The 8,741-nt window shown below is 42.6% G+C and overlaps 1 protein-coding gene across 1 annotated transcript; it reads right to left on the bottom strand.

Annotated features, from left to right (window-relative positions):
- Positions 1-456: 456 nt before the first annotated feature.
- LOC115360297 (ras-related protein Rab-1A) lies at positions 457-6,351 on the bottom strand. Its single transcript, XM_030053128.1, has 6 exons — positions 6,148-6,351; positions 4,704-4,776; positions 4,478-4,573; positions 3,738-3,833; positions 2,651-2,782; positions 457-1,956 (listed from the first exon to the last, which is right to left on the bottom strand). The coding sequence occupies exons 1-6, from the start codon at positions 6,159-6,161 to the stop codon at positions 1,759-1,761; spliced, it is 609 nt and encodes a 202-aa protein (XP_029908988.1). The 5' UTR covers positions 6,162-6,351; the 3' UTR covers positions 457-1,758.
- Between the last annotated feature and the right edge of the window lie 2,390 nt (positions 6,352-8,741).

Raw genomic sequence — 8,741 nt, 5'->3', positions numbered from 1 at the left:
ATGCCGCCCCCCGCTGGCAGGCAGCTGTACCTGCAGGTCAAACCGGGAGCGGAGCTGGCACGTGTCTCCCTGCTGCACTGAACCAAACAACATAATGTTAACGTGAGGAATGTGACATAATGATGAAGCTCATCTGATTGAAGACGACAGCGGTGAATTAAGGGAAACGGTGTGTGTTTGAGCCTGGAGCGGTGTCGGTGTGTCGGTGTGCTGGAGGTCGGACGCCCGCTGGAAACTCAAGCTGTTATGTGAAACAGCTCCCTGCACTGGAGGCTGGGAAATCTAGGCCAAAGATCATCATTCCTCACAGCTTATGGAAGTGGAACGTAGAAAATGGCCGGTGAGACAAAGGCCAGGCTGAGAGTGCGGGGCCAGCGCTGAGAAAGTGTGCAGGAGGAAGCGGAACAAGAAGAAAATCATTTTAAAAACAAAAAAAAAAAAACACCACGACCAGTGTTTATCAAAGATCTCCTTCATTGTTTAATAGTAGACATTGTGCCACAAAAATGTCATGTCCGCAGCCACAAATCACGTGCCGAGATTACGGATTCCAGCTATTTATCATGTCATTCTTTTCACTTGCTTCTCTACACAATTTGCAAATCACTTCTTACATTTATGTATAAATATATACAGTTTATAGATTATTCTCATAGCTCGGATGGTGATTTTTTTTTCTTTTTGTCGTTGTGCTGTTGGTTGGTTGGTTGGTTGGTTGAGAAACACTAGCAGAGGAATACACATTGCTGACGTCACGTCTCCCAATGTAGCACATGCTTATGTCGGATCATTAATATCAGCAGAGCACACATAGCCAAATATATACAGGAATGTTAACTACTGCTATCATACAAAGTCAATTCTCTAAGAAATAAGAGCAGAAGGGGAGGGGGTGGATATGCCAACAACACAGTGCACCAAAGGCAAAATATCATGTAAAACTCCTGCCAAAAAGGCACTGGCACATCGTTTTGGGGGGCAACATTGTGAAGTTGGACCGTGTGACGTTACCGGGGCGCTTCCTCGGTGGAGTTTGGTTTTGTTACGGCGAGCAGGAAGCCGCTCGGGTCATGACTGCATTCCAGATGCACGGAGAGAGCGTGTAATCGTTTCTGCTAACATGCATGATGCTGCGGTAAGCATGTGCTTCATTTGAAGTCCTTACTAATTTCATCTGAGGAGATTCAGGCCAAAGTCATGCTGTTATCCACAGCCAAATAAAGACAACTTTGTTTTTTGTTTTTGTATAGGTTTTTTAGAAAAGTGACTCATCTACCAAACCTGAAGGAAAGAGTTGGGCAAAAAAAAAAAAAGGAGGAGAAAAGCAGAATACTTGTTTTCTTTCATTGGTTAACATCACACGCTGTTAAAAACTGTATACATTTTGAGCCTTGTTGGTTCCAGTATGTGTGTGTAAGTGTGTGTGTCAGTGTGTGTGTGTGTGTGTGTGTGTGTGTGTGTGTGTGTGTGTTTTGGTTTACGAATGCAAAGAAAGAAGCCCGGTGGGATCTGTGGGGGTTGATGGGCTTACCGTCCTATTGCTGACTTTGTTTAAAAGGGTGCGGTGGGAATCTGGTGTTGTAGCTGCACACACAATTACAAACCGGTCCAGTCAAGGTCTTCATCATCTCTAACCCTCTCTCTCTCTCTCTCTCTCTCTCCCTCTCTCTCTCTCTCTTTCTCTCTCCCTCTGTCTCTGTGTTTTCTATCCCTGTGGAGCTTGGTACGTTGAGACTGGGTTTCGGGCGCCGGGCGGCCTCAGCAGCAGCCTCCAGACGAGGTGTTGACCGGCTTGCTCTGGATCTTGACGTTGGACTTCTCGGCGGCGCCGGCCGTGGCCCCGGGGCCCATCCTCTTCTTGATCTCAGCCGCCATGGTCATGAAGGCTTGTTCCACGTTGGTGGCGCTCTTGGCGCTCGTCTCCAAGAAGGGGATGCCTAAGTTGTCAGCAAACTCCTGGTGGAGGAGCAGGGAGGGGTTGTGAGTTGAAGACGATGAGATGTTCAGCAGGAAAATAAATAAAGCAGAGGAAGAAATAAGAGACGTGACCAGGATGGAAAAAAAACACCAGAACCGTAGCCAAACAATGCTCAGTGCTGGGTGTGGCTGGTTTGTTTGATTAATCATTTAGAGCATTCAGTCTGAGAAAGAAAAATCTTATGGCAAGTAATCAGAAATGTCTTCCTTAGACTGACTGGGAGCCAAAAAAAAGGCATTAATTTTTATAAAGATATAAACAGAGAACAGGCGATTTGAGCATCTTAAGTGAAGCTGGAATCAGACGCTGGTTGGCCTTTATACTTGATAAATGACAAAACCAACAGATTATCCAACTGGAGATGAATTTTCTCTGACAAATAACTGATTAATCAACTAATCATTTCAGTACTTTTTTGTAATTTTTCCTGTATCAGCCACTTTGGGCGGTAACCATTCATCTCTTTAGAGCTGCTATTCTGCTCTAAAACTCCAGCTGGCCTGAGGAAAGAGAGCGTGGCTGCTGCAGCTGGAAGCTCATCAGCCCCACAGCTGGTGGATATAAACAAAAGGGGAAAAAAGAATTTCCTGCCGTGCACAAAACAAATCTGCTAAGCAAAGTGGAGAAGCAGTGAGTGCACACAGTTAAAGCAGCGGCTCTGCGGCCACGTACCTTGGCTGTGGTGTAGTCCACAACCTTCTTTGTCGTGAGGTCACACTTGTTGCCTACTAGCAGCTTGTTGACGTTCTCGCTGGCGTAGCGGTCGATCTCCTGTAGCCACTGTTTCACATTATTGAAGGACTCCTGCGAGCGGGCGGCAGCAGGAAGGCGGTTATTAACACCAAACAAACGTCTGACACCTCATTAAAGTCCGGTCCAAGAATTCACACACAGCTTTACAGCAGAGACGTTTGTTACCAGAGACACTGACAGGGCAGCATAGGGATGCTTTAGCAGTGTTTTCAAAGAAGTTATATTATATACACACGCCTTCATATCATTTACTGCTGGTTAAGTCAGGGGGCTTTTACAACCCCGATGTGGACCGTTACTATAAAACAGTAATAAATGTTTCTTTGCTGAAAAGTAGTGAAGCTACAGAGGTGGAGCCTGCGATGGTTGTAAAACTGAACCGTAAAAAAACGAACCGCTCAATTCACGATCCACCCTTCAAAGTCCTGTGTTACCCACACATCCTCTGTATGAGAGCCACACAAACACACACTCCAATTAATGAATATACTGAAAGTATTTTTATGTTTGTTTCAAACAGCCTAAGCCTTGAAAAAATATTTGCTGATTTCATGTTGTTATCCCAAATCTCTGCAAGATAAAAAAAAAGTTATTTTGGCAAATAAGACAAAATACAGAGAACATTAGAAAAGGTAGTGTTTTGTTGAAACCAAAATCGTGACCCAAAAACTGTGATACCAGCTGAACCGTGGGTTTACTGAATTGTTACACCTCTGAAGCCCCTAGAGATTCTGGGATTTCCCACATGACATGAATGCAGCATTAAAACAGTGGGAATATATCCACAGATATTATTTAATATGATTATAAAAGCCTAAAGAATGTAATACAGTAACCAGCTGTCTGTTAGATTTCTGACACTGGATAAAATGTTTAGTGTGTTACAGGACAAAGTGGTGTGATTACAGCAACACACAACTTTCTCACTGCCTTGACTCTGCCACTGTGAGTCTATACATTATTATAACATGAAGTGTTAATGCTCCGATCCACCAGCAGCACTCACCTGGTCTGTCACATCGTAAACTACTATAATGCCGTGAGCTCCTCTGTAGTAACTGGATGTGATGGTGCGGAACCGTTCCTGTCCAGCCGTGTCCCACTGAGACACACAAAGACAAAGACAAAGACAAAGACAAGGGACGAGATGAAAACCGCAATTCAGTCCAAGCAAACACAACTTCCTGTAACAAAGTCAACATTCATAAACCACACAACTGGTAACTGAATGCAAATGTTTCCGCCGGGGACTATTATCTTAATTATCTTTTCTGTTACTTGTTTAATTTTTCTTGTCTGTTACTTTTACCTATTATTCTATTTTTAAATCTTTTACTTTTACCTGTGTGATTTGTTATTTTATTTGTTGATCAACTGTGATTGTTTATTGGCCTGCTTCTTACTGCTTTTATTCTGTCCCCTGTTTGTGGAGCACTTTGTAACCATAGTTTTGAAAGATGCTATATAAATAATGTTATTATAATTATTTATTCAGTGTATTAAGTGTCAAAAATAAAGCCAAAGTCTGATGGAAAGTGATCAGAGCTCAAAGTGATGTCTTCAAATGTCTTCCTTACGCTGAACAGCGACCACAAGAAAAAAATAACTCAAGTATTAATTTTAGAATGATATTAACGGAGAATTGGAAGAGAACTTGAGCATCTTAATGGAGGTGACATCATATATATAAATAAAAAAACTCTAATGGATTGTGTTTCTGTGTCCCAGCTGACTGATTCTACTCACAATCTGAAGTTTTATGGTCTTTCCATCCAGCTCTATGGTCCTGATCTTGAAGTCCACACCAATGGTACTAATGTAGCTCTCTGTGTATGTGTCATCCTGCAGGAGGAAACACACACAGGTCAGTCCACGTGGAAGATATGAAGTGTTTATCAGCCGCCGCGGTGCTGACAGGGAAAATTAAAAAAGCCTATTACATAATGAGAGTGGTGGAGCAGCAGCTACTTACTGCAAACCGGAGGAGGAGACAAGACTTTCCAACACCAGAATCACCGATCAGGAGCAGTTTGAATAAATAGTCACTGTGAGGACAGAGACAGAGACAACAACACAGTCCAACCTGCTCTGATGCAAATTAACACCACAACACAACACCAGCCAGGCCTGGGGCTTACAAAATGTCAGCTACACTGACCAGTCATATATTATTTATAACAGCTGCAACATTACGCTGCATCTTACAAAAATTCACCACGGTTTCCTATAATATTTATGCAGAAACCACAGAATTACTATGATACTTTATAATGATTACTACAGTGCTATCCATGATAGTGTTGCTGTTTTACTGCAGTGCTGACTGATTAAAAAAATAAAGCAAAAATTAATAAAAATTGCTTGATATGTCATTAAAATATTTTTAAAAACATGACAAATTAATTCCCAACGAACATCTCTCTAATGTTGACAAAAGAGTGCACAGGATTGCACTAAATAAAAAAAATGCATGCAGACAAGAAGTTAATTTAGTAAGCAAGATGAAATATTAATAAGAAATAATATTATTATTATTACAACTGCATTAAATATTTAGCCTAAAATTAGTCAAATATACATGGAATATCACTATGGTGCCTCACAAAAACTGCCCTAAATACAATACTGTCATGTTTTACTTATTTCTTTAATTCATTTTAAGACATTTTATAGTAATTATGATTGCATTGTAGTAATAAAACAGTGATTAATTATGGTTGTACTTTCTGCCAACATCCATAAATACAATAGTTTGCCTGCCATTGCAAAACTAATTTCTAAGTGGCAAGCTACAGCAAGCATTAATGAAATTACCCCGAGCTAAACATGAACTCAACATCAGCTAAACTTCACCTCAGGACACTCTACTCATATCCTATTAATGGCAGGTAAATAAATGACAATTAAGTTGAATGTAGCCGGATCGGTGTGAACATTTAGCACATTAAAAAAAAGCAGCATTTGTGTTTGTTTAACGAGCTAATATTCAATAACCGAGTTACTCCCTCAACAACAAAAAAATTCCTCAAGACTTGAGTGTCCAACTAAAGCTACGTAGCTGCTTCTGGCTAGCTAAGCTAAGTTAGCTACCGGGCAAAATCATGTAATTAACTTCTATTTAGATGACACGCAGCTACTTAGCCGTTTAAATGGTGTAATATTAGTGCCCAAATATCAACAGTCTTGTGTTAGATAATTTACATCGCTGCTGTCACTCCGTAGTTCGTATCGTGCTAAAACAGCCGTTAGCCTGTTAGCACAGGAGACAAAGCCGCTGCCGTTCATTCTGTACACACAGTGCGGCTGCCGAGCTAGCAGGCTAACGTTAGCTGCCGAGCTAGCGGGCTAACGTTAGCTGCCCGGCTAGCGGCTGACAGCTCCGCCGAGCTGTCACCGTCATCAAAAGTGACACTTACTATTCGGGATTCATCGTTGACTACACGCGATAAACCGTCACGACTGGAAATACCGCTATTTGTCGTCGTAGTTCAACCTTTACAGCTTGACTTGTAGTCAAGGAAAGACACCGTTTTTTTTTTTCTTTTTTTTTTTTTTTGGTCAAGAACTAGCTAAACTGGTTGTCGCAGCTAGAACAGCATAATCGAATCAAATATGGCTGCCCGTCCGTCCTACCCGGAAATACCGGATGACGTCACTCATGGGAGTTGTAGTTCCTCGGCAGGTTGGGCATCCAGCTCCTCCGGGAGAGGGAGGAGGACTTTGAATCGGATTATAATCCATGTTGTTTGGCGTCTGGCTGTGCAATGGCTGACAAACAGGAACGTGTATTACGGTATAATCTTATATAATCTATGATATAAAATATTGGTGTGGGCTGAATGTATGGCGGCGCATTAGGGCCAGTGTAAAGGGCCGGGAAGCCAAGACAAAAAAATGCAGAAAATGGATCAGTGGTTGAAGCGTAGCAGCGATTCAGCTGAGAACAAGGAGGAAGAAGAGAAGAAGCAGAAACAGAAACACGAGAGTCTGCTCAGTGTCAGGTTGTTGTTTCACACTGATGAACCTTACAGACGGCAGCCTGGTTCCTACAGTATAACTACAATACTGTCTGGATCATCGTATTACCCAGGGGGGCAAGTCCGACTCCACCTCCGAGGGGGGGGGGGTCAAGTCCTCAATTTCTCAAGAGAGGGGGGTACACCAATATTAACCAATGTATGATATAGAATACATACGCTGGAATAGTCAAACGCTATACAGTACACCAGGGATACTCAACCTGCGGCCTGCGGGCCGCATGTGGCCCATGCGTCATTTCTATGTGGCCCGCCACTGTCATATACAGTGGTCCCTCGTTTATCGTGGGAGTTACGTTCTAAAAATAACCCGCAATAGGTGAAATCTGCGAAGTAGTCAGCTTTATTTTTTACAATTATTCTAGATGTTTTAAGGCTGTAAACCCCCTCACTACACACTTTATACACTTTTCTCAGACAGGCATTAACATTTTCTCACTTTTCTCTCTTGTTTAAACTCTCAAAGTTCAAACCTTCGTAGAAAAATAAGTCCAGTATTATAGAATGAACGCATTCTGTACTGTACAGGAGACACGGCACGGAGGAGATTGATTGACAATGGTCTACAGTCCCTTAGCCAATCAGGACGCAGAACACAATGCGCTGTAAAAAAAAAAAAAAAAAAAAAAAAAAAGCATGCAAAATTGCACAAAAAAAATCTGCGAAACTGCGAGGCCGCGAAACGTGAACCGCGTTATAGCGAGGGACAACTGTAATAAAAATGTTACTATTCTATCTAATTATTGACTTTTAGTCTGTGGACAATTCATTTCTATCACTAACCACAAGAGGGCGATAATGCATAGGCTATTGTGCTGATGTCATGAACCTGTTTTGACCTTCTGATCAGAAGTGGGCGTGGCACACTCCCGACACACCGCCACCCGACACACTACTTACTTTTCTCGTCTACCGACCACACCAAGCTCTTTACCATGGTTTTGCCTCACACACACACTCTCACACACTGATGGCAGAGGCTGCCAAATGAGGTGCCAAGCTGCCCACCAGGAGCGGTAAGGGGGTTTGATGCCTTGCTCAAGGACACTTTGGCGACTGCTCTACCTCCCGAGCCACAGCGCCCCCTGGATTTTCAAGGCTACTCAGCCACTTAAAATCCTTAAATTAATATTTTGATTACTTTATTTATTCATTTACCTGTACAATCTTACTCAGTTCAGGTCAGCAGCTCTGTCATAAATTCTACCTTTTAACAAAGTTTATAATGTTCAGTTTTTGTGTAAATTTAATTCTGTGTTTATTATTGAGGCTGTAGTTTGCAGAGGTCTTGTACTGGACTACATTATAATGAGAAGTGTTTCTAATTTTTTTGTCCTCCCCTTTTATATACATGAGGAGGGACAGAATAGTGGAAACAGCTGTCAGTAAAGTGCAGCACTAACTATGAGCTCAATGCCAAACACAGAAGTGAATGAACACCTCTGTTACCGTGACAACAAGACAAGCTGAGCGTTATAGGCAGCAGGAGAGGAAACTTTATGGCACAACAGCTGGACTGGATTAGATTAGATTATACAGGTGGAGCTGATGAAGTGGACACCGAGTGGACAAGTGAGTTTTTGGCCCTGAAAAAGGTTCACAGAATCACCTTGAGGTGCAATAAAGAGCCTTGCTGGGGGAACATTGGTGTAGACTGGACTCTTGCTGTGCCCTTAGTGTGTGCACAGGTGAGGTGAACCTGCCAGGTGGGGAGGGACACCTTTCAGCAAAACACACACTCATTCATCTTGTGCAAACCCTCTGGGAGTGAAAGCACTGGGAAATGTCTTCTCAATGGGAGCCACTGGTTTAGGCAGTTAGTTAGTATTTGAGTTTCAGACCCTGAAGGCTCAGGTGTGACAGGCACCTGCTTCTGCAACATCCAGGAAGTGACACTGAGCTGCTGACTTCCGCCCACACCAGGATCAGCTGACACCGGCGAGCTGCGTCGAGTCAGCCGCATTAATAGAAAT

Source organism: Myripristis murdjan, chromosome 1, assembly GCF_902150065.1.
Source record: "Myripristis murdjan chromosome 1, fMyrMur1.1, whole genome shotgun sequence".
Taxonomy (NCBI): domain Eukaryota; kingdom Metazoa; phylum Chordata; class Actinopteri; order Holocentriformes; family Holocentridae; genus Myripristis; species Myripristis murdjan.
The sequence above is the reverse complement of the archived record's forward strand: the minus strand, read 5'-3'. Positions and strand labels throughout refer to the sequence as shown.

What these genes read in the sequence shown, in the direction of transcription:
- LOC115360297 (XM_030053128.1), bottom strand. An exon ending in GTCTCCTCCTCCGGTTTGCA is followed by an intron (nt 4,574 to 4,703) that starts GTAAGTAGCTGC and finishes TTCCTCCTGCAG; the next exon opens with GATGACACATACACAGAGAG. An exon ending in TGGACTACACCACAGCCAAG is followed by an intron (nt 1,957 to 2,650) that starts GTACGTGGCCGC and finishes CTCCTCCACCAG; the next exon opens with GAGTTTGCTGACAACTTAGG.